The 26,528-nt window shown below is 39.6% G+C and overlaps 1 protein-coding gene across 3 annotated transcripts in view; it reads right to left on the bottom strand.

The window, feature by feature from the left end:
* The window catches only part of rpap2 (RNA polymerase II associated protein 2), a 94,348-nt gene that overhangs the window by 55,146 nt on the left and 12,674 nt on the right, over nt 1-26,528 (bottom strand). For all 3 annotated transcript variants that reach the window (XR_010963828.1, XM_067989921.1, XM_067989923.1), the window contains exons 3-9: nt 23,685-23,783; nt 20,765-20,830; nt 19,114-19,202; nt 18,660-18,692; nt 15,969-16,965; nt 14,167-14,261; nt 9,019-9,099 (exon numbers count right to left, since the gene is read on the bottom strand). Coding sequence is in view for 2 of the 3 variants with exons in the window: in XM_067989921.1 (XP_067846022.1) it covers nt 9,019-9,099; nt 14,167-14,261; nt 15,969-16,965; nt 18,660-18,692; nt 19,114-19,202; nt 20,765-20,830; nt 23,685-23,783 (1,460 nt within the window). In the remaining variant the exon portion in view is untranslated. The remainder of the gene's footprint in view (nt 1-9,018; nt 9,100-14,166; nt 14,262-15,968; nt 16,966-18,659; nt 18,693-19,113; nt 19,203-20,764; nt 20,831-23,684; nt 23,784-26,528) is intronic.

Genomic DNA, 26,528 nt, shown 5'->3' with positions numbered 1-26,528 from the left:
TACTGTGATTCCATTCGACAATCCTCTCTATCCAAGAGTTAACACTTGCACAAAATTAAAACGCAAATAGGGCCATTGATGAAGCATACAAAACCAAATCATAGACAGATTTAAAGGATGAACCATTGAGGAAGTCCTTTTGCTGGAATGGATACAAGTGTGCTTTAGCAATCAGAGTTCCCATTATAAGCCTTCCGATGGCGAAATTCAATATTATTGAATTGGCACCAAAGGGAAGGACTAAAAGTGGCTTACTTTAAAATGCCAAATTACCGATTGTGGGTATGGTCTTATTACTTCAATATAATACCAACTTTCACATGCAAGATAATCAATCATTTTCACAGGAGATCAACTGGACATGCTATCCCTTTAAGAATTTCACAACATGCACATTTGATGACTCCTCCCCACCCATATTCTATGACCACAGAAACGGCGATGGGAATCCAAGAATATTAAATCTATGTACATATATTAAAACCTCTGAACATTCCTGGTTTGGGTCACATTTGAAAGTCATACTTACTTCCATGACATCTGGGTGTCACTTAAGCTTCAAGGTTTATATACTTCACCATCAGTCCTCCTAAAGATAGACGACACTATGCGCAACCCCACCTGCTTTAATTTCCTTCCCCAGCCTTCGGCTCTGACCAGATCCCTCCCCCTACCTCCATCTGTGGCCCAAAAGCTGGCTTACAGCCCTTGTCAGAGCTCTTCCCCCCACCACCCTACAACCCAGCTGCCATTGGCCTCCTGTTCTGGCCCAAGAGCTTTCTCCAGCAACTCAGCAGCTAGCCAGATCATTTCCCTCACCAACAACCTGACATCTACCACCCCCACTTAAAATAAGAACACAAAAAATGAGAGGCGGGTGGGTGGGTGGGAGGGAGGGAGGGAAAGAAAGGGAGAGGGAAGAGAGTGTATTAGGGAGGGAACTCTCTTCCTATGCAATTTGCCCAAAACCAGACAAGTTTCTCTTCTCTTTCCATTTCCATTTCCATCTCCCCCCCACCCCCCCACCACCCCGCTCCAAACCTCCAAAGAAAAACGCAGAAGATACCTAAATGTGTTGGCAGTAGTCCATGGCTACTTAGGGCCTTACTGCTGAATGCGCCTGGAAAGACCTCTTCTTGAGGACTAGTAGCTGCAGTCCTTCTCACCCAAATGGATCTATGCATCAGTGACAGAAGCTGCCATGACATTGTCACTGCTGCAAGGTTATTCGCGAGGATGAAATGGATTTTTTCTTCTACATTCTCTTTAGAAAGACCACACTTTTTGTACCTGTCCCAATTTCAGGGACAATTACCGCTCTTTCTCAAGCACTCCTTGATGGGAAAATGGAGTCAGGTGGATTAAGCTCTTAGCCACCAGACACTGTGGATGCTGACAATACGTGCAAAAAAGCAATCCACATCCACTGTTATCACTCCTACTAGCTCAGCTGTAAAATGAGTTACCGGAAAGAAAAGCTCTCTCTACACTTCACCAATTTGGCTTAATTCCAACATCAGAAACTCATCCCCTACCAACAATATAATATTTGCATTTTCCATATCAGCACATCTTACAACTCGTCAGACTACCAAACCACAGACAGCTCTCATGCCAACTGACGAACTTGACTGCTGCCTTTGGGAGGAGAAATATTTCACCCAATGGGCTGTCTGGAAACCTGTGTACACAGACTAATTTTTTTAAAAATTCTTTAACAATACAAGGCAGCAATCTGATCGAGGTTTAATTGGTGTCATAAACAATAAAAGTGAAAGTGATTTAAATGCCAAAATTAAGTTATAGCCTTAAATCCAAACCTTTTTTTTAAAAATTGCAAAATTTATGGAATAGTTTATTCAGTTTTGGGCCTCTGATTACATTGTTGCAGTGTGGATGCTGAGTCAGCCCTCTTAGTATTATTGATGCAGAAAGTCAATGCTGAATGATGAACTAGTCTAAAGTTATGACTGCAAGATTACAGAGAAAGAATCAGCAGTTGATTAACAGGAAATAAAAATGGGCAGTGTATTATTTAGAGATACATACAACTAGATTTCAATATATATTAAGGCCCAGAAAAGGAGAAAAATAATGTTTTCCTACTTTTTTTTTGCACTATTTAAAGTTTTTGTCTGAAATCTCAAACAAAATGAGCAGTTGGTCCCAGGTCTATGCTGAGGCTCTACTGGTAAACATCAAGCTGGGTGGATGATGGAATCATCTTGACAGGCTGTTCAAATGTAACATCCCAGCTAATCTGCCATGAGATACAATGGAAGAGACAGCTTAAATTCACCTGGGGTAACTATGCAAAATACCAGTGAAAGCATCTTTATTCCTGTGCTCTACAAGAATTCATTATTGATTACAGCATGGGGAAGGTTCATTCTCCTATATAAACTAAGGGATGCAGTTATGTGTCAATTAACTGAACCTCTATTATATCGATTGGCAGCAACTTAACACCCAGTACATTGCTATCAAGCAGTTTACAAACCAAGCAGTGTGAGGAGTTGGTTGACTTGTTCAAGTACACCCATATAGATCTGTTGGTGCATTATCACCAGGCTGTTCAATGACTATGCAGTCAAGCTGCTCCAAACAAAAACCTTTTGCTCAATCACCAGTCCCAAAGCAACCATCTGTCACAGTGCAATCATCTTATTGTGGCTGTATTAAAAGGAGGGCTAAAAGCATACAACCTACAGGTGTGGCACATTTATGTACGCAGGAGCAAACAAAGGTCAGTCACTTTTAAAGCAAGCTGCACCTCAGGGCCAGATCCTCAGATGAACAAAGCTTTCAACATAGGGACAAGTACAAAATCATCAGCAACAGTGGTCCATTAATTCTTGACTTCTCCTATGGTTAACTAACAGTTTTAAAGTTGTCACCTGAAGAAAAAGACAACATTTCTGCAGGGAAAGTGAAGATCATCAAGAGACAAAAGCATTAGTCTGTGCTTAATGGGATGACAGTAGCATGAATGACTTGTAGCAAGTAGAAAGTCATCACAAAATTCCATTACCTATCACTTTAACTGTTTGGTTAAGATGGGGGAAAACTCAATACTCTAAACTTACTTTCATCAGTTAGCCTTTTACTAAATGATTTGTGATGTGATGGAATATAAAATTCTAAAACAAGTTTGCTAATCTTCAGAAATAGATGATAACACATTATATATAATTTTAGCAGATCTCTCATGGCATTGCTCATTGCAAGTCAGATGATGTTTTTATGGACTTAAGTGTTATACCATATAATGCACAACAAATTGTCCTGTTGGTAAGGTGGAGCTGTGCCCTTTAAGATTATAATGTCTAATCATTGAGTAATTGTTTAGGTGGTTCAGAGTTCAATTGTTGTTTGGTTAGGAAACTTGGAGATTGGAATGAGAGAGTCAGTTCCAGACTGCAGCTGAGAAGCACACAGTTTTAAAATTGTTTCATATCTATAACAAAGTGTGATATCTGCGTGCATGCAGGATTACCATTTTTAATATATGGCTGGATCTCACATGGTATTGCTCATGGTAGGTTAGATGATACAATGTTTAGGACCACTTTATATCATGTAATGCAAAATAGTATTCTACTGCTAAGGTAAAATTATCCTTTTAAAGCCACAAATTCTAATTGTTAAGTAAACACTGGGTGAGGTCCGAGTTTAATTGCTCTCCTGGTGCAATCCTGGCTTTCTCTTTTTTTAAATGAACGATTGGTAATGTTACTCAGAACTCGGACATTCTGGACCGTGTCAAATGACTACCTTTGTTTCTTTATACAGTGCAAAACCGTTAAATGAAATGATTTTGCCAAGTAATTTTAGTCACTTAACCAGTCTATTCTTTTATCCGTTTTAACTTATCAAATTTTGTAAGAAGCTAACAAAGGAATGCAAACTGGATTGCAATTAAGGTACTGTAAAAACAGTCACACAGTTGTTATGGGTAACAAAGTGTATTTATGTCATTTGCTTCATAACAATAGACATACTAGTGTAGCACAACAAATCTTTTTTGGAAAAAGATTTTATGTCCTTTTTTAAAGTTTCTGCCAGTTTGTTGCCAAAGTGTTTGTGCAGTGAAGTTTCGCCAAACAAAAATCTTTTGCTCAGTCACCAGTACCAGTGCAACCACCTGTAGTATGGTGGGGCATATGGTCCAAGAGCATTGGGGCAGCCACAGAAGAACAATGTTGAAGGAAGGGACAGAGGACCTGGTTGTATTGAAGGAGCAGAGAGGAGAACATGGACCAAACTCTCCCGGGCCCTTTAGCTGCTGCGGTTGGTACCAGTGAGAACCCGAGCTCCTAGCTGTGAGCCAAGAGGAATTTAAATTTTATCTCTGGCCATCAGCTGGCCTCACTCCCCCGTTGGATGTGAATATGATGGGATACTCACTCACGAGAATAGAACCTTGAAACTTTCACTAGTCACGGCCTGCAACGGAGTGAAAACCCAACAGGCTCACAGCTCACAGGCCTCTAGCGCTCTGGAGCTGGGAAGAACAGAGACCATGAGGGAATAATGAGCCAGAGGTAAATAGAATGTATTTCAATAAAATTGGTTAAAAATAGCAAGTTAAACATGACAGGAAAATGTTATAGGAAGTTTCACACCAACAGGAAGTGCATGCTATATGCAAATACGGGTACGGTAGCATAGTGGTTATGTTACTAGACTAGTAATCCAGAGGCCTGGATTAACAATCTGGAAACATGTGTTCAAATCCTACCACGGCAGCTGGGGAATTTAAATTCAGTTAATTAAATAAAAAGCTAGTATCAGTAATGGTGACCATGAAACTATCGGACTGTCGTAAAAATCCATTTGGTTTACTAATGTCCTTACCTGGTCTAGCCTATATGTGACTCCACACCCACAGCAATGTGGTTGATTCTTAACTGCCCTCTGAAATGGCCTAGCAAGCCACTCAGTTGTCAAGGCAGCGGCTCACCACCACCTTCTCAAGGGATGGGCAATAAATGCTGGCCTTGCCAGCGATTCCCACATCCCATGAATGAATAAAATAAAATATATACTTTGTGTGCACTCACAGACACACAAAGTAGATCGCCTGTGGTTTTGCATACAAGTCGGACTGTATGATGTTTTCTTATCTGTCATCTTTGTATTGGCATTTCTCTGCCCATTTCTTCTGTTCTACTTCTCTCTGCATATTTCTTTTTGCTCATCTCTCACGCCAACCCTCTGCTTCTGATTTTTTTTGTTCTTTCCTTTCAAGTGGGAGGTGGCTCGTGGTGTGGTGGAGTGCAGAAAGGTAATGGTGAGGGTTGTAATCCACTTTTTCTGGTTGGGAGGGGGAGGGGGGGGGGAGAATGAGAAAGAGAAAGAGAAAGAGAAAGAGAGAGAGAGAGAGAGAGGGGTGACCCATTTCTCTTCCCTAATCACTTCCCGTGTCCCTTTCCCTTTGAATTACCCACTCATCCCATATATTCTCTCCTTCCTCTGATGCACTGTTGCCTGCACTGCCACTTAAATTTTCCATTTACTCCTCGCTGAGTAAAGAGCAGGGAAATTAGATTAAAAGTAGATAGCTCCAGTTGAAAAGCTAGTACAGCACAGGCACAATGGGGAAAATGGCCGTCCTCTGTGCCATAATTTCAATGATTCTATGACCTTGCATGTTGACTTGCATCACTATTTGCAATGAATCTTTAAAGTGCTAAATACTTAGAAAGCTTAAATTTCACAAGCAGAACATTAGTTGAATTTTTTACAAATAAACTAAGTTAAGTTTTGATACAGAAGGTAGATTAGGAAGATCTTTGCAATCCTGATTGTGTCAGTATCTTAACCTCTTTGCTCCACTGTTGATGCTACACTTATCCTTCATTTAATTTACATCAAACGTTTAAATCCTAATCATATAGATTACATTAAAAAAAAATCCAAAGCATATTAGTGACTTAATTGAAATCAAATTCAGTACTATTCCCATTCTCCACCCCCAGCTCTTGCTGTCTGCTAACTCTGGAGAATAATTCAACATCTCAGTTTTTCCTAACAACTGCTAACAGGCACCTGGAGATTTTCCGTGAAGATTCGTTGCTGTATAGGGGTCTCCAAGGTATCTCCAGTCCATTTCTCAGCTGCACAGACTGAAAACTGTTAACTGAAAGGAGTTGAACTGTGCACACTTCTTCCCAAAGCAGTGAAGAAGAAAATTGCTATTGCTGAATCCATCTGGTGGTGGTCTTTTATTTTCTGTTTATTAAGTGTATCAATCCATGGAAAATATTTTCTACCAAAAGGACAAATGGTATTTTTTTTTGAAGAAAAATGGTTGTTACTGTTAATTATTTAACTTTGAAAAAGTGTGTTCAAATGAAATACACTGTTCAAAAAAGGTCATCGCCTCCATGAAATTTGCTCTAAAAATAACAGGAGCCTAACAGGGCTCACTATTATTTCAGAGCAAATGGAAGAGGAACTTCTGGCGACCGCACATGCGTAGTTAAACGCAGAAATCCACAAGTTCCTCTACTAAATGCCCTGCTTGTCCAGAAGCTACACTGGAAGGAGATCTCGTCGGCTGACTCAACAGTCAAATGGCTGCACTGGCGCAAATTGCTCTCCTGCCCATCTGGAAACGAATTATTTTTGCCAGCAAAAGGTACGTCCAGTTTTTTTGGTCTAACCAAAATTTTAACGGTGTGGTATGTCTTAGTGACTGCCAAACAACCTCTCTGGCATTGAAAATTTACTTTTACAAGTGTAGAAGCTCATTTCTTCACATTTTAATTGTTGTTGGACTTTTTTTTTAAAAAATGTAAAAAAAAAACTTTTCTTTGTCTCTTCTCTGTGTCTTTTAATTCAATATTTCATACCCTCTTTATTTCACTTTCTGTAACTGATTTTACATTGAATTTGCTATTCTAACTGACACTTCCTAGTTCTGTGTCTGCGCTGCTCAGAAACGATTCTTCCACCTGATTGGTTAAGGGGATAGACAGTTCCTTGCCCTGTTCACACAACTCACAGATGCCCAGTAGAGGATGCTGCACTTTTTTTCAGTTCCCCATAACAGAAAGTTGGCACCCAAAAGCCCATGGGTAGTTTACGGGTAAGTTCAAATCTAACCCTTGTTTTTAATAGATTTACACTAATGACCTAGTGTAGGATTCCTTAAAGAAGTTGGTAAACTACATTGGAAATCACGAAGGCGGTGAAGTGTTAATTTACTCATGTAAATGATTGCACGCAGGCTTGAACTTTAAAAGGTAAAAAATGGGATTGTTAATGCACTAGTTCCAATGTGAACTGTATATAAACTAGATAACTATACAATTAAACTAAAAAATCACATTAATGTGCACTGATTGGATTTAATTTCAGGAAGCCATGTCAGTGAATTAATTAAACTTGCATGTACTAAAAACTTCATTTTCTATTTTCATGACCCAAGAGAAAATGGACTGGTATGAGTAAGTTGTTCTTCACACAGAAAGTGATCAACACTTGGAATGGACTTGGTGGAGAAGGCATAAACCCTGATGCATTTAAGAAACAATTAGATGCTGCAATGGGGATGGGGGCCCGAGTGCTTCTGGATGGAAGAACTAATATGGGCCGAATGGTTTTCCTAATCCACAATTATCTTGTGATCATTTCAAGGATGTACGAGTGCGCATGCATATGCACAGGCAGAGGTGTGCACAGACACAGAAACATACATGAACACATACAATTAGTATATTTGTTGCTATATTTTACAAATTCTTCTTTTTAAGGCAAGATATCTTCCCCAAGAGTGAGCCCAATGAAATGCACTAAATAATTTTGTAACACAAATAGACATGTTAACAGTTTCTATTTTGGACACAGAAATTATTCCTTAGAGTTAATTACAATTTTTTTTGTAATTCCTACACTCCCAGAATCCTTAAGATTAATTCCTTCAGCAACAACTTTCATTTATATAGCACCTTTAACATAGAAAAAAACCAAGGTGCTTCACAGAAGCATAATTAGTCAAAAATGGACAGAGCCAAAAAAGGAGATATTAGATGGGGTGACTAAAAGCTTGGTCAGAGGTAGGTTTTAAGGAGTGTTTTAAAGTGCAGGGAAGTAGAGAGGCAAAGAGCTTTAGGGAGGGAAATACAGAGCTTAGGGCCTATACGGCTGAAGGAATGGCCACCAATGGTGGGTCAAAGGGAGTGGGGGATGGACAAGAGGCAAGAGTTGGAGGAATTCAGAATTCATACAGGATGAAAGGGCTGGACAAGATTACAGATATAGAGAAGGGCAATGGTATGAAGGGATTTGAATACAAGGATGAGAATTTTAAATTTTAGACATTGGGGGACCGGGAACCAATGTAGACCAGCAAGCACAGGGCTGATGGGCGAGCAGAACTTGGTCCGGGATAAGATAATGACAGCAGAAATTTGAATGAGCTGAAGTTTATGGACAGTGGAGGATGGGAGGCTGGCCAGGAGAGCATTGGTAGTTGAGTCTGGAGGTTACAAATCAACGGATAATATTTTGAAGCAGATTAAGCTGAGGCAGGGATGGAGATCGACAATGCTAAGGAGGTGGATGTAGGCGGTCTTTGTCACAGAAAGGATATCGGGTCGGAAACTCAGCTCGAGGTCAATAGGACGCTGAGGTTGCAAACAGTCTGGTTCAACTTGACACTGTGGCCACGGAGGAGGGTGGAATCGACAGCGAGGTAAGGAGTTTATGGTATGGGTCAAAGACGATTGCTTCAGTATCAGTGTTAGTGAGAAAGAAAGAAAGAAGCCCATGAACTCCTTGCATTTGCTGTTGGAGGGGAGGATGGAAGTGGCAGAGGACAGGAGTCTAAGGAGGCGGTTGGTAGTGAAGAAAAGCTGAGGGGGTTTTCACGATGATCCTGGAGTAGTGAGTGGTTTTGGTAGAGGAGAGCAAGGCCTGATAGTGCTTGATGTGATCCAGCTAGATTTGACAATGGCTTGCTCAACTATACATACACCTCCCTACACGTATAGTGTAAGTTAAATCACTTACCTGAATGTTTTTACAAGATTATTTAGTTCAGAAGATATATCAGACATTGCAAGTTGAAGATGCCCCAACAACTCAGGTAAACTAGGAATGAAAAATATATTAAGATTTTACAATTACTATTAAATTCTTTCTTTGACAGTTCTCTTTGGAAGGTCTAGGTTAAAATAGCTGGTTTTACTATAGCACGTGGCACTTGATTTCTATTTTTTTGGGAGGATCCACAATTCACTAATTTATACCCACAACTGTGTCTACGCACTTCAATCAAAAGGTGAATATTAATATTCTCTCACATACAGCGTTACTTCAAAAATTGTGTCCAATTTTAATAAGGCAGGGAAAGCTGCAAAACTAATGAAACCTTCATTTCCATTACTGCCTGTTTAGTTTCCAAAGTGGCCAACTTGTGGTTCCAGAACCTAAAATGATACCATTTCACCCCATAATTTTCATTAGTCATTTTCTGGCTGTGGGCTGAATCCAGGTAACTAAAGAGAACTAAGCTTTGAATGCTAGAACTAGCCTTCTTATTTGCAGTATATGGTAACTCAGTCATATTGAGAATGCACAAAGTAATGCATCCTGTAAGAATTTATACAAAGTAACATTAAAAAAAAACACAAGCAGCTGCAATATACCTTTTATTTTTAGATTACTACACCGAGACTGAAAGGAGAGGGAGGGCGGGGGAAGGCAGCACAGGAGGGAGGGCGGGGGAAGGCAGCACAGGAGGGAGGGCGGGGGAAGGCAGCACAGGAGGGAGGGCGGGGGAAGGCAGCACAGGAGGGAGGGCGGGAGAAGGAAGAGAGAGACAAACAGATAGTCAGAACAAATTATATTGTGTTTTTATACATAGGAAAAAAAGTAATTTCAGCAGAGAGTTCAAGGAAAAAAAGGTCAAAACTTGAAAGTTAGGATCAGATTCAAGAAAAAAAACTGTTTAAAGGCAACACTGATAGAAACCTGCTTTCTGTCTGAAAATAGTGTGGCAAAGGGGGCATCAGAAAAATCTCTGTCAGACAACAAAAAGGCCTTTTTGCTGAAACAGCTATTAATTCTTCCCTAATTACTTGTACAAAATATAATGTAAGCTTTTTCTTAAAACATAGTATATTTATGCATTATGGGACAAGTCATAAAGTGATGTCACTAGACAAGGAGAAGCATCAAGGATAACTCAGTAAGTATTTAGTTCATTGGTTAGTGTTCTTATGTGGTTAGTGCTTTTTAGTGGTTGGTTAGTGTTTTAGTGTCAGATAAACATTAAAGTGCCTTAAAGCTAAACAAACAGTATGAATAACTGTTAGCTAACATGGCAGGATAGCTGGGGCCCATCACATGCAAATCCTGTGCCATGTGGGAACTCCAGAACACTTTGTGTGTCCTGGAAAACCACATGTGCAGGAAGTGCCTCCAACTGCTCGAGTTCAGAGTTTCTGAGCTTAAGGGGCGGCTGAGAGTTTCGTGGATAGCATGTTCCAGGAGGTGGTCACCCCGCAGCTACAGAGTTCGGGTGGAGAGAGTGTGGGTGACCACCAGACCGACCAGGAGGAACAGGCAGGCAGTGCAGGAGTCCCCTGGGAGTGTGGCACTCACAAACCTGTATTCAGTGTTGAATACCAGCGAGGGTGTTGACACCTCGGGGGAGTGCAGGCAGGAGCAAAGCCACGGCACCATAGGAGACTCGGAGTCCCACATGGTGTGTTGCCAGTGCGTGGCTGGAACAATGGTGCAGGAGGGAGGGCTTCAGATTCCTGGGGCATTGGCACCAGTTCTGGGGCAGGAGGGATCTGTTCAAGATGGATGGGTTACATTTCAACAGAGCTGGGACCAATGTCCTCGCAGGGAGGTTAACTAGTGCTGTGGGGGAGGGTTGTTTGACAGGGGGATGAGTACCAGATGAAACATTAGAAAGGAGAAACAAGGTGCACAGAGGACTGGGAGGGACAAGTAGCACTAGAGTAAAAAATAGTTCAGAAATAGGAGGGATCAGACAGGGGGCAAATGCGAGGCAGTCTAAGGTGAGATCGGAGTGCATGTGTGTAAATGCGTATAGCATGATAAATAAGGTTGGTGAGCTGCGGGCTCAAGTCGTCACATGTGACTATGATATAGTGGCAATAACAGAACTGGCTACAAGGTATTCAGAAAAGATAGGGAAGGAAAGAAAGGAGGAGGGGGAAGAGTGTGACAGTATTGATCAAAGAAACTATTATAGCACTGGAAAGAGATGATGTAGTTGAGGGGTCAAAAACAGAATCTATTTGGTTAGAATTTAGGAACAATAGAGGAGCTATTACATTACCGGGTGTATACTATAGGCCACCAAATAGCGGGAAGGAGGTAGAGGAGCAAATTACAGAAAGATGCAAGAACTATGGAGTAGTGATAATGGGGGATTTCAATTATCCCAATATAGACCGGGACAGTAACAGTGTAAAGGGAATAGAGGGGGAGTAATTCCTGAAATGTGATAAAGAGAACTTTCAGGAACAGTGTGTTTCCAGCCTAACCCGGAAGGAAACAGTGTTGGATCTAGTTCAGGGGAATGAAGTGGGGCAGATGGAGCATGTTTCAGTGGGGGAGCATTTGGGGAACAGTGAGCATAATATCATTAGGTTTAGAATAGTTATGGAAAAGGACAAGGAACAATCAAATATGAAAATACTTAACTGGAAGAGAGCAAATTTCAGTGAGTTAATAAGGAACTTTGCCCTGGTGGATTGGAATCAAAAATTGGTAGGCAAAACAGTAATTGAACAATGGGAGGTGTTCAAGGAGGAGTTTATTCGGGTACAGAGTAGACACATCCCTACAAAGGGGAAAGGAATGGCTTCCAAACCTCGAGCTCCCTGGATGACTAAAGATATAGAGGCTAAAATGAAACAAAAAAAGGAGGATTATGACGAATGAAAGGTTCATAATACAGTAGAGAATCAGGCTGAATACAGAAAGTACAGAGGAGATCTAAAAAAGGGAATAAGAAGGGCAAAGAGAGGGTATGAGAATAGATTTGTGGCCAACATAAAAGGGATCCCAAAATCTTTTATAAAGTTATAAATAGTGGAAGGGTGGGACTGATTAGGGACAAAAAAGATGATCTTGTGGAGGCAGAGGGCATAGCTGAGATACTAAATGAATACTTTGCATCCGTCTTCACTAGGGAAGAGGATACTGCCATTGTAGCAGTAAAGGAGGAGGTAGTAGCGATATTGGATAGGATAAAAATAGATAAAGAGGAGGTACCTAAAAGATTGGCAGTATTCAAAGTCACCCGGTCCAGATGGAATGCATCCTAGGATACTGAGGGAAGTAAGGGTGGATATTGTGGAGACTTTGGCCACAATCTTCCAATCCTTCTTAGATATGGGGATGGTGCCAGAGGCCTGCAAATGTTACACACCTGTTCAAAAGAAGGTAGAGGGATAAACCCAGCAATTACAGGCCAGTCAGCCTAACGTGGTTGTGGGAAAACTTTGAGACACAAAATCCGGGACAAAATTAACTGGCACTTGGAAAAGTATGGGCTAAGAAATGAAAGTCAGCATGGATTTGTTAAAGGCAAATCAAGTTTCACTAACTTGATTGAGATCTTTGATGAAGTAATAGAGAGGGTTGATGAGGGTAGTACGGTTGATGTTGTGTATACGGACTTTCAAAAGGCATTTGATAAAGTACCACATAATAGACTTGTTAGCAAAATTAAAGCCCATGGGATTAAAGGGGCAGTGGCAGCATGGATACAAAATTGGTTAGGGGACAGAAAGCAGAGAGTAATGGTGAACACTTGTTTTTCAGACTGGAGGGATGTATACAGTGGTGTTCCCCCAAGGATCAATATTAGGACCATTGCTCTTTTTGATTTATATTGGTGACCTGGACTTAAGTATAGAGGGTCTAATTTCAAAGTTTGCACATGACACGAGACTCAAATGTTGTAGACAATGTGGAGGATAGTAACAAGAGGACATACAGACTGGTGAAATGGGCAGACACATGGCAGGTGAAATTTAACACACAGAAGTGTGAAGTGATACATTTTGGTAGGAAGAATGAGGAGAGGCAATATAAACTAAATGGTACAATTTTCAAGGGGGTGCAGGAACAGAAACCTGGGGGTGCACATGCACAAATCTTTGAAGGTGGCAGGACAAGTTGAGAAAGCTGTTAAAAAGTATATGAGGTCCAGTGCGTTATTAATAGAGGCATAGAGTACAAAAGCAAGGAAGTTATGCTAAACCTTTATAAAACACTGGTTTGGCCTCAGCTGTAGTGTGTTCCATTCTGGGCACCACACCTTAGCAAGGATGTCAAGGACTTAGAGAAGGTACAGAAAAGATTTACTAGAATGCTACCAGGGATGAGGGACTTCAGTTATGTGGAGAGACTGGAGAAGCTGGGGTTGTTCTCCTCAGAGCAGAGAAGGAGAAGGGGAAATTTGATAGAGGTGTTCAAAATTATGAACGGTTTTGATAAGAGTAAATAAGGAGAAACTGTTTCCAGTGGCAGAAGAGTCGGAACCAGATTTAAGGTGATCGGCAAAAAAGAGCCAGGGGCGACATGAGGAAACATTTTTATTTACATACAGCAAGTTGTAATGATCTGGAATGCACTGCCTGAAAGGGTGGTGGAAACAGATTCAATAGTATCTTATCAAAAGGGAATAGGATAAATACTTGAAGGGAAAAAATTTACAAGACTATGGGGAAAGAGCTGGGGAATGGGTCTAATTGGATAGCTCTTTCAAAGAGCCAGCACTGGCACGATGGGCTGAATGGCCTCCTCCTGTGCTGTACCTACTATGATACGATGAAGTGCAACTTGAATACCGTTTACACTGGTGCATATAAAAAGTGCAATAATGTATGACATTCCTGTGAAAACACCTCCCATGAAGTGATGCAATGCCACCCTGAAAAATTAGAAACATGCAAATTTAAATAGAAAACTCAAAAAAAGTGACAAAAATATTTTTAAAATGTCATTCACTGATGTATTTTTGTTAACTTACATCCTATAAGTTTTTCCCCCCCAAAATTCCCAAAGCATACTAGATTGGAAAATAAACTATGCTAACTTAGAAAAGTTACTAAAAAGAGATCACAAAATCTAGGTGTTTATTAATAAACATTTTTATATTATACTTACACTTTTTTAAGCTTATCCAGAACAATGTATTTACGGATCTGGTGCTGCGCATCGGAATCTACCAATGGAAGAACTGGATCCTCCTCTTCATTTCCCTAAATTCCAAATAAAAATTACAACTTAGTATCACTTAAGTGATGAATTCATTTAGTCTGGGGACCAGGCAATATAGTGGGTTAACACACTCCCTTTCACCTTGGGGACCAGAGTTCAAATCCAGCCTAGACAAATGGAATGAATGGAAGTCTATAAACTGAATTTTATCTCCCACTTTATAACAATGAAAAACCTATTTATAATTATGTGAAATGTTGGAGACTGGAGGAAGGTATCACTCAAAATTAGGCTTTGAGTTTCAGTTTAAGTCAGGTGAAGTTAGCTACGATCAAATTTGTGCGTTATTTGGTCGAAAATAAAAACAATGTGAAGAGAAAATTTTGGATTTGATCAACTTTTGAATAAAAAAATATAAATCCATAAACACAAGTACAACACTAAAAAGAGTTCATTCACATTAGTTGTTTGGCACTTCATTTTCTCCACTTACTGAGACAGTTGATTTAGAGCACCCATCTGGCAGTTTCCTGTGCCAAGCAGGGAAAACGTTTGCATCACATAAGCACTGGTGTTTGGAATTGTGCTTATCCCTACATTTGTAGTTCATCTTTTGGGGGTGGGGGTGGGGGTGGGGGGGGTGGGTGGAGAGGAGGGGTGAACTTCGGGCTGAAATCATTGTGCTTAACCCTAAAGTCAGACGTCTCACCTAGAAGTAAAATCTTGGGAGGGGCAAATGTGAAAAATTGATTTTGTTTTAAAGTCTTAAATAAATTGGTCAATCAGGTAATTAGTTCTTTAGTTTTGGATGTATGGATCATGCCTCGTATGGTCAAAAAGAAAAAAACCTAACTTTAAAGCTCATATACCAACAGCTGATAGGACAGGGCAGCACTTACTCTGTATTTCCAAGTATAAAATGCTTAATCAAGTAATATCTTTAATCATAAGTCGAAGCTTTTCTGCATTCTGGTTGGGTAGATTTCATAAAGAAATTGTCCATCTCAAACTTTCCAGCAGATTTCCTCCCTCTCACACACAATTGTTTCAGCCTATCTATTCAGGGGGTAGCTGAGTCAATCAGGCCAGTAAGGTTTTAGCTTTGATGCTTGATCTCTGCTGAGTTAGCTGGTCTCAGTCAAGGCAGCAGTAGGTGTTCTACAATTAGCCTCAGGACCCCCAAGTAATGGAGGGGAAGAAAAAAATGCCAATTCTTACTCCTGATCACTATACAGTGATCCAAGCTGGAAGTATATGTGGGGATGTCAAGTTAGAATGGTTTTAGGCTCATCTGTCATCTATGGTCAAAGCTCAAAATAATGCTCACCTGGGGACATACCAAAGTATGCTGGCGGAACCGTACCCCAGCAAGGATAGAACATGTGGGGAGGGGAGAAATTGGTGAGTAAAAAGGAAAAGATGACTGCAGCATTAGATAGATTTCCTTTTAAACCATCAGTTTAGATTGAACTGCTCCCACACCAATCACTAGGACAGCAATTTAGGCTGATACAAGTAGTTACCAGATTTATTAAGTCTAGTCATCTTCTTCTACTCAAGATTATAGGAGAGTCACTAGGGGGCACACAAAAAAAAATCTCAACAAGCCAGCCATGTACCAGAACATGGTAAGCCTGTGAATGTAGGTCATTAAAAGTCACTTCCTGGTGCTGAGAATGATTTCAGGCTACATTTTTCTATTGTAATATTTTTCTGAGAGAAATCAATGTTTGAAGTGTACGACTTACACAATTTGTAGATTGCAAATTTTCTTCGTAATTGCCTTCAACTTCCTCGGGCAATACATACTGCCCCTTATAAAACTCTTTGACCTTCAGATGAAGAAATTCGGATTCCTGCTTTACTTGCTCAAAATTTGGTAATGGTTTAACAGTAGCCTCTGGACTCCCAACATGGACACTCTTCATCAAGCCATTTTTATTGTTTCCAGTATTTTCATCAGTGATTTCAACTGCTTCCAGACTGTCCAAGTCATCTTCATCAAGTTCTTCTTGCTCAGTTACACAAGATGTTTGACTTGACCAACTACATTGTGCTTTTTTGTATTTTAAATTGGAACCATAAAGAAATCTTAATGTTTCTTCTGTATTCCATTCACTTAGTGTTTGTCTTAGTAATTCGAGCACATTACTTTTAACACCAGACAGATCAACCACTGAAGCACATCTCCCTGAACTCGAATGGCTCGACTGTTTTGATTTTGCTATTAGCATCTTCAGTGATGCAGCACCCTTCTTGCTTAGACCTTGTGTTGTAAAGTTTTTATCTGCCACAATTTTTTCACCATCTGTTAATGAAGTTGTTAGAGACAGGCTTTGCTCTGATGCCAGAGAGCACTTTTCCTCTGGTGCCAAGGTCAATTGTTCAGGTTCTGCACTTTGGGACAACCTAGGACTTGATGTATCAGTATTGTTAACATGGCATTTCTTCAATTGTTGTGCAACATTTTCTATGTCATGATCCCTTTCTGTAGGTTTTGGCACTGATACCATTTTTTCAGGTTTTGTAGCCATGCCTTGCTGTTTTTTAAACAGTTTCTGCTCTGTAGTTTTTAAACTACACTTTTCTCCCAAACGGATGGTGGAAACAAACTCTTGTTCAGAGCCACTGCTATCGTTTTCACTCGAAGAGCTAGACACACGTCGATCTTCCATAAAGGGAGGATCAACATCTGAAACCTGGACACTTGAACTTTGAAACTTCACTTCCTCTCCAGGGCTACCTCTACAAGACAAGGATAAAGTATACAAATCAGTGACAGAAAAAATTAGTTTCAAGCCTATACCCACAAATAAATATAACTTTTTCTGGTCATACTTGAGTAGTCAGACGTCATAAAATTACAAATTTAACATTCTTGTCTGCTTTAAATAAGTAGGAGTCACTGGGTGTAATATCTTATAATGAGTCTATTCTTGATTTCACTCCCCAACTGGTTTATGAATCTCCACACTTTTCTTCAGGTCCATGAATCTATCTTCAAATCTTTCCCACTTTTTGTTAGAGGCCTTGCAGAAAATCCTTGCTCAATCCAGTAGTGACTTACATATTTTGGAGGCTTTAGCTGGTGCATTGTCTATCTGAGCTAGTATCTTGCCTTAACATAAATGTGGAGGGATTATACTCCAACCAGAGTGTAATACCTCCCTGATCGCACACCCGGTTGTGGACCTGCCCCTGTAAGGCCTAGCGAGTGGAAATGGAGGAAGTAAGTTGCCTGCAGCTGTCACAGTTGAGCCTTCTGGCTGCTGTCCAAAAACAGCAGCCAGAAAGCCTCCAGCAGCAATAGCTGGCCTAAAGTCCCTGTGAAAAAAGAGGCTTATCTGTGGGTACTGCATTATTCCTAACAGTCTCTAGTGAAAGTCATCAGTCCAATGTTAACTTTTCTGGGAATTTTTAACACTTCCAGCCCAATTCTTTGATGGATTAATATTGCCCAATATTTGGATTACAAGTGCTAGATGACCACAATGAGGCATTCACTGTGTACTAGACTTTTTATCTCCTCTTTTTGAAGAGCAGTTTGCTCTTATTAATAATATGCTGCAGTGAGACTGAAGTTGGACCGGGGCAAATAGCCTCTGGAAGAAAAACCCAGAAGAAAAACAGACTCCTCTTGTGTGAAGTAAGAGGAGAGATGTGCAAATTGGCTTCTGCTTTCCCCTGCAGTGACTATGCTCCAGAAGTATTTCATTGGCTGTAAAGCGCTTTGAGGTAGTGAAAGGCGCAATATAAATCTTATGGTCTTTCTTATAACATTCCACTGACCCAATTGTTATTTTAGATGAAAAAAAATGAAAAAGTTTTAAATATTAAAAAAATCTACCAATAAAACTAGCCCTATTTATAACCAGAAAGTGTTGAGTGCTGCTGTCCTGAATTAACAAAATGGAAAAGAAACGCATTTATCTTATCTATTTTATACAGACAAATGCGCCATCTCATGGCCAATCTTTTTAAGCAGCAGCTTCTTTAAAAATCAAAAATATCTATCACTTTTCTACCAAATTCATACACAAACATACTTTTTGTTTTATCTCTTGCTTTCACTCACACGTAGCATTAAGGCAGCTCACAGGAAATTAAATACAAGATCAAACCTGGGTCGCCTAAATAAATGTCAGCACATTTAATTAGCAATGACTAACTATAAAAAGGTAGACGACACAAAGACACAAAATATTGAGTACAGGTAAATGAAAACATTACTTAATTGGGAACAACAGAGGATAAAGAAATTGTATCTCTTGTGTTTTCATCATGTGTTTTCATCAGAGTTCAATAACTGGTTAAATTACATGAGTTATTGGTTGATAAATACACTAGTTTTCTTGGATTAGCTCATCCTTAACATTAAAATTCTCAACAAAAAACATTGCCATTGTACTTTGCAAAACTTTAATTAAAACAATGCATACCTTTGTTCTTTTAGTAAGCGAAATGCTGGAGATCTACAATACAAAAGACAATCATTTCTCATAATTAATAAAAATAAAATATTCTCTGCTCAGGTTTTTCCAATTTCTCACACCAGCCACACTTGGGCCAGATCTCTCCCATAACAATAGTGGAGATTGCCCAAACTCACCACACAGGAGACCATTATTCCCTTAGTTAAGGCTGGATTTCAAGGGAAAAGGGCAGAGAGCTAACCCACAGCATCACCCAGTCACTTATGTGTTCTCTTTTTATTGACTAGACACAAAATGTTACATTTACAATTGCTCCTTTTTTAAAAAAAAGCTACATTTAAAATGCAGATGAACTATTTGTCCATTGTTACTCTTCCTTAATAACTAGTACTAAAATTCAAATATAAAAACACATTATATATATTGTAAACACAAATCAAATTTAAAACAAATACTTCACCTTTCTTGTCCCCGTGACCATAATGGATCCTTTGGAATTTGAGCTTCTAAATATTTGGAGGCTTTGTAACAAAAATTGCTGCAAAAATGCTGTTAAAAATAGTAAAATGCCTTATTTAATTGCATGCTTTAATTTTTTTTATATTTACGTAGAGATCACCTTATGCACAACTTAAACATCTAAAACTAGGCCCTTTCTAAATTCTATTAAGTTTTCCCTTTAATTTTCTCCCCTTCCCCAGTTTTTCATGTAGATTATAATTTGCAATGTCATATTATTCCATAGGCACCAGCTCTTAGTTTGTACCTTGCCCAAAAGTGTGAGGCTGTTGGACTGTGAGGGCTACAGAGCTAAATTATTAAATCGATGGGCAGCACTTTCCAGCTAGAGTCACTGGATGGCGAACGGAAGATTGAGATAACCCACTCTATTGCTATTCAAATTTTTACATAATTCAAAAGAGTTTGTCACCTTTTATTTTTTCATTCAAAATTTCACCAGTTATAGGCTAGTGAACAGCTTTCTGTGCACAAATTTGACCATAATTAATAGGTCATCAACTATAGGATGATGGGAATAGGTGGAACAGCTGTTAGACAGTTTGTTCTAGAGAATACTCATCTTTACAATAAACAGATTCAAGTCTTGTGGATTCCTTCCGGACAACATAGAACATAGAGGCTGGAAATCATGATTATCAAATTACCAAAAAATTGCAAGGCTTGCCAAATCAAAAGCTATTATGATTACTACAGTTTACTGACTGGGCCAATTCTGCAATGGGCAGTCAATTTTGAATCAAGAATTTGATTGTGTTGAAACATATTACAATACTGACTGCCTAGTTATTTCTGCCTTTTAAAAATGTCGGTCATAACAAATTCAACCTGCTGCTCAAGGAAAATATAACTTGAATGTTGTGGACCAGGTTTTTTTTTTAAATTCACCTTTAGGATGTGGGCATCGCTGGCAAGGTCAGCATTTGTTGCCCATCCCCAGTTGCTCTTCAGTGGGTAGTTAAGAGTCAGTCACATTGGTGTGGGATTGGAGTCACATATAGGCTAGAACGGGTAAGGATGGCAGGTTTCCTTCCCTAAAGAACATCAGTGAACCAGTTGGGGTTTTATGACAATCCGGCAGCTTCATGATCACTTTCTTTTAAAAAAAGAAAACTGATACCAGCTTTATATTTCCAGATTTTTTATACTGAATTCAAATTCTCAAACTGCCATGTGGGATTTCACCTCACTTTCTCTGAATTATTAGTCCAGCCGCTGGATTACTAGTCCAGTAACAGTTGAAATGTTTACTTACAGTAATTCCTGTGTGCTATTTTGTGCCAATATCAGCAATATTTATAATGTTTTATTACAGTTACCTTCTTAGAACTGCATGCATAAGGACAATATTTAACATTTTCTTTTGGAGTTGTGCCCAGTATATTTGCTATTCATTACTTTTTGGTTTGGGAGTGGTTGAAGCAACGAGTTAAACAACGCTGGAAGGATTTCCATGCCGTGCTGAAGCCAGAGTAAGGTGCAATCCCAATTATGATGCATAAACCTCAGAGTATGAAAAATACATTCTCTCAACTCAGATATTAAATTCTTTAAAAAATAGATCAACTAAAACATTATGAAAAGATACTTGCCTTTCTTTCTGTAATGTCATAAACTCGATTGGTTTTGGTAGATATTTTGTATTGCTGCTTAGGTACCTAAATTATAAAAAGGAATAAATATATTTTAACTAAAATCATAGATCACATTAAAATCTGCAACATGGCTGCCTAATGGCTCAGCTGGTCAACGCAGATACGAGCCATGCCATATAGATCAAGAGGGTCTCATGTGCAATTCCCAGTCTGTACTGAGTTAACTGATTTCAACCAGAGGTTGTGCTATGATTGCCCTTAAAACCCCTCACCGAGGGGGGAAAAAAACACTGCCAATATTCTCATTCCTGACTGCTAACCAGCAGTCTCTGCTGGAAGTGGACAAATGTAAAATAAGGACAGCATTGGTTCAGATGTCATGTCCTTACAGTCAAATGTTCTACTCACAGTAACCATCCACGTTCCAGACATGAAGAATGGCCACCTGGCTGATGTAGCAAAGGGCAACTGTTGTTCTTAGAACCGTAACACAGCAAGGAGTTGATGCCTTCAAGACAAGAGGAGGTGAGGGGAGAGGAAAATAAAATAGAAAAAGAAAAACAATTTGGACTCAGGAATTGGAAGTGCAATTTCAAAATTTGCGGATGACACCAAATTGGGGGTTGTGGTTAATACTGAGGAAGACTGCGACAAAATACAAGATGACATTAATAATCTTGCAGAATGGGCGTGTAATTGGCAAATGAATTTCAATATAGATAAATGCGAGGTGGTGCATTTTGGTAAGAATAAATAGGCCACATACTCCTTGGAAAATAAGAGTCTACATGAGCTAGAGGAGCAAAGGAATCTAGGGGTACAGATACACAAATCACTAAAAGTAGGGACGCAGGTTAAAAAGGCCATAAAAAATGCAAAGTACTGCAGTTCATTTCTAGAGGGATAGAATTGAAAAGCAAAGAAATTATATTAAATTTGTAAAGAACCTGGATTAGACCACACTTGGAGTAATGTGCACAGTTATGGTTTCCATATCATAAAAATAATATAGAGGCACTGGAGAAGGTGCAAAAAAGATTCACAAGGATGATATCAGAACTGAGAGGTTATACCCATCAGGAATGAGTGAACAGGCTGGTGCTCTCTTCTCTGGAAAAAAGACTGAGGGGTGACCTAATAGGGGTCTTTAAGATTATGAAAGGGTTTGAAAGGGTAGACATAGAAAGGATGTTTCCATTTTTAGGGTAGACCAAAACTAGGGGCCACAAATATAAGATAGTCACTAATAAATCCAATAGGGAATTCAGGAGAAACTTCTTAACCCAGAGAATGGTTAGAATGTGGAACTCGTTACCACAAACAGTAGCTGAGGCCAATAGCATAGTTGCATTTAAGGGCAAGCTAGGTCAACACATGAGGGAGACAGGAATAGATGGTTATGCTGATCGGGTCAGAAGGGGGGTGCAAGGAGGCTTATGTGGAGCATAAACACCGCATAGACCTGTTGGGCCGAATGGCCTGTTTCTGTACTGTACAAAAGGCTATACAAAAGTGTGGTCTAAACAATATAATTTAATGGGGAAGAAAAGTTTAAGAGGCACACTCTTTGTTCATAGTGCTCTCCCTATCAGCAGGGGGAAAAAAGGGCATAAATAAGATACTTGTTAGAAATGACCATGACATACCAGCTACCTTAAGTCACTTCAGTGATGTATATTATAAGACATGTCCATTGCCTCTTGCAGTATTTCTATTCACTTCAATAGGGGCCAGCATTAGAGTGGCCTTAGAGGCAATGTAAACTGACTGGACGTTGGTTGTCTACTGGCTATGTATGAAACAGTACTGAACTGATAGTTTTTTCATTTCATTCCTCCCTTGTGGTCAAGTCACACCGGATTTGCTTCCAAATGAATCGAAAGAGGTACAGAAGTGGATGGAAATGCTTCAAGATCCACATGTAACAGATTATGAAAGGGACTGGGAGAGACAGAAGAGAGGAAGTGAAAGAGAAAATGAGAGAAAGGAAGAAAAAAAGATTTATTGGGGGGGGGGGCGGGAAGGGGAGGAAAGAGAGAAAGAAGAAAAAAGTACTTTGAACAGAAAGTACTTTAGTAGAATGGCACCAGGGATGAGGGACTTCACTTGTGTCAGGAGACTAGAGGAGCTGGGATTGTTCTACTTAGAGTAGAGAAGGTTAAGGGCAGATATAATCAAGGTGTTCACAATTATGAAGGGTTTTGATAGAGTAAATAAGAAGAAACTGCTTCCACTAGCAGGAGGTTGGACACAGACTTAAGGTAATTGGAAAAAGAAGAGGGGAGATGAGGAGAATTTTCTTTACGCAGTGAGTTGTTAAGATCTGGAATGCACTGCCTAAAAGGGTGGTGGAAGCAGATTCAATAGTAACTTTCAAAAGGGAATTGAATATATACTTGAAAAGGAACAAATTGCAGGGTTATGGGGAAAGAACAGGGGAGTGGGAATAATTGGATAGCTCTTTCAAAGAGCTGGCACAGGCATGATGGGCCGAATGGCCTCCTTCTATACTGTATGATTCTACGATATTCTATCTTTCTCTTTAACCAGAGCAAATGATTCCAAACTAGCATTATGTACATCTATTCTAACAAACAATCACAATGTTTTTTTTCATATTCTTGGCCACCTTCACAGTCTCACTTTTTAAAAAAATGCCTCTAGTCTTGCTAACCATTCTCCAAATTGTGCCATCAGTGCCAATCAGTGAGTTTGAACCTCAAGCCACTTTACTTCGTCGAAAGAGCAATGGCTGTACGTGGAATTTATTTATCTCTTGTTTCAATTCATTTTATTTTCAGAGAAATAATAGAGAATCAAGATTCACTATTTATTAACATTTGTTTTTCCTACAAACATCTTACAAGGAATACAAACAACTCTCTGAATTCATTCAAAATAAATACAACAGACTTACATTCTCAAGTTTATTTTGACAAACAGGATAGCCACACTGTTTGATGATGGAACGCTCTTCCACAACATCCTGATAGTGGACTGGAGTAATAAACTTTATCTAAATTAGAACAGAAATAGGAACAAATTACAAAGGCACATATCTGTATATACAAAAAGTACATTAGTCATAACCCAAATCATAAAAAAATAAATGACTAAATTTCAGTTGGTAGCTAGCCCTAGAGGAAATTAGATCCCAAATTAAAAAGGACTACATTTACTTCCTCTGCATAAATCAAATCACAAAAATATTTCACCTACACAATTGACCCAATAAACATTTTACTGTGCATACCCAGAGATTTTAATCAGTGGGTACTTTGACTCACCTGGTTCTGGGTAATGAAGTGGAGCAAGAAGGTAACTCAAAGTAGGGGGGCATTTAGGAAATAATGACTGCAAAATTATACGGTTCTGTGCAAGAATATAAAAGGAAAAAGAAAAGCTAAGCACAAGAGTGAGAAAAAACAAAGCAAAATATAGTGATAAAAGGGACCTTGCCAAATGGAACCAAAGATCAGCAATGGAAAATATTTAAACAGGACATGTGAAGGGTACAAATCAAGTACATTCCTGTAAGGAAAGGAGGGTATGCATTAAAATCTGATGCTCTATTAATGAATAGAAAGCTTAGATCAAAATTAAATTAATAATGAAAGCCAGAAACAAATAATATAAAACTATAATATAGGAGGGGGAGGGCGAACAGCCAGCTGTCGTGGTGCACATAGGCACCAACGATATAGGTAAAAAAGGGGATGAGGTCCTAAAAGCAGAATATAGGGAGTTAGGAGGTAAATTAAAAAATAGGACCTCAAAGGTAGTAATCTCAGGATTGCTGCCAGTGCCACGTGCTAGTCAGAGTAGAAATAGGAGGATATTTCAAATGAATACGTGGCTAGAGGAATGGTGCAAGGGGGAGGGATTCAAATTCCTGGGACACTGGAAATGGTTCTGGGGGAGGTGGGACCAGTACAAACCGGACGGTCTGCACCTGGGCAGGGCCGGGACCGCTGTCCTAGGAGGAGTGTTTGCTAGTGCTGTTGGGGAGGGTTTAAACTAAAGTGGCAGGGGTTTGGGAACCTGAGCAGGGAGACAGAGGAAAGCGTAATAGGAAGGGACAGAAGGTATGGAGTAATAGGTAAAGTGTTAAAAAAGGAAAAAGCAGGAACTAAGCGTCACAAAACAGATTTGAAAGTTCTTTATCTGAATGCACGTAGCATTCGTAACAAAATGGACGAGTTAACGGCACAAATAACTACGTATGGGTATGATCTTGTGGCCATTACAGAAACATGGCTGCAGGGTGACAACGACGGGGAATTAAATATGCCAGGGTATTTAACAATCAGGAAGGGCAGGCAGGAAGGAAGGGGAGGTGGGGTGGCTATGTTAATAAAGGAAGGAATCACTGTAATACAGATAAATGATATTGGGACAAAGCATCAAGATAATGAAACAGTTTGGGTAGAGATAAGGAATAATAAGGGGAAAAAAACACTAGTGGGCGTAGTATATAGGCCTCCTAATAGTTGCAACTCTGCTGAAAGAAGTATTAATCAGGAAATAGTCGGGGCATGTAATAAGGGAACAGCTATAATTATGGGGGATTTTAACTATCATATTAACTGGACAAATCAAATTGGGCAGCCTTGAGGAAGAGTTCATCGAGTGCATCAGGGATGGATTTCTTGAGCAGTATGTAACTGATCCTACAAGGGGGGAGGCAACCTTGGACCTGGTCCTGTGTAATGAGTCAGGATTAATTAATAATGTCCAAGTTAAGGATCCCCTTGGAACGAGCGACCACAACATGGTTGAATTCCATATCCAATTAGAGGGTGAGAAGGTTGATTCTCAAACAAGCGTACTGAGCTTGAATAAAGGAGTCTATGATGGTATGAGAGCGGAATTGATTAAAGTGGACTGGGAAAATAGATTAAAGGGTAAGATGGCACATGAGCAGTGGTGTTCATTTAGGGAGTTATTTTACAACTTTCAAAATAAATATATTCCACTGAGGAAAAAAGGGTGTAAAAGAAATGACAGCCATCCGTGGCTAAGTAAAGAAATCAAGGATAGTATCCGACTAAAAACAAGGACATATAAGGTAGCCAAACTTAGTGGGAGGATAGAAGATTGGGACGTCTTCAAAAGACAGCAAAAAGTAACTAAAGGATTGATTAAGAAAGGGAAGTTAGATTATGAAAAGAAATTAGCAAAAAATATAAAAACAGATAGCAAGAGTTTCTATAGTTATATAAAAAGAAAAAGGGTGGCTAAGGCAAACGTAGGTCCCTTAGAGGATGAGACCGGGAAATTAATGGTGGGAAACATGGAGATGGCAAAAATGCTGAACAAATATTTTGTTTCAGTCTTTACGGTAGAGGACACTAAGAATATCCCAACACAGGACAAACAGGGGGCTCTACGGGGGGAGGAGCTAAATACGATTAAAATCACTCAGGAGATGGTACTCAGTAAAATGATGGGACTCAAAGCGGATAAATCTCCTGGACCTGATGGCTTACATCCTGGGGTCTTGAGGGAAGTGGCAGTAGGGATTGTGGATGCTTTGGTGATAGTTTTCCAAAATTCCCTGGACTCAGGAGAGGTCCCGGCAGATTGGAAAACTGCTAATGTAACACCGTTATTTAAAAAGGGTAGTAGGCAGAAGGCTGGAAATTATAGGCCAGTTAGCCTAACATCTGTGGTGGGTAAAATTTTGGAGTCTATTATTAAGGAGACAGTAACGGAACATTTAGATAAGCATAATTTAATAGGACAAAGTCAGCATGGTTTT

Source organism: Heptranchias perlo, chromosome 9, assembly GCF_035084215.1.
Source record: "Heptranchias perlo isolate sHepPer1 chromosome 9, sHepPer1.hap1, whole genome shotgun sequence".
NCBI lineage: Eukaryota > Metazoa > Chordata > Chondrichthyes > Hexanchiformes > Hexanchidae > Heptranchias > Heptranchias perlo.
This window is presented reverse-complemented; position numbering and strand designations above follow the sequence as displayed.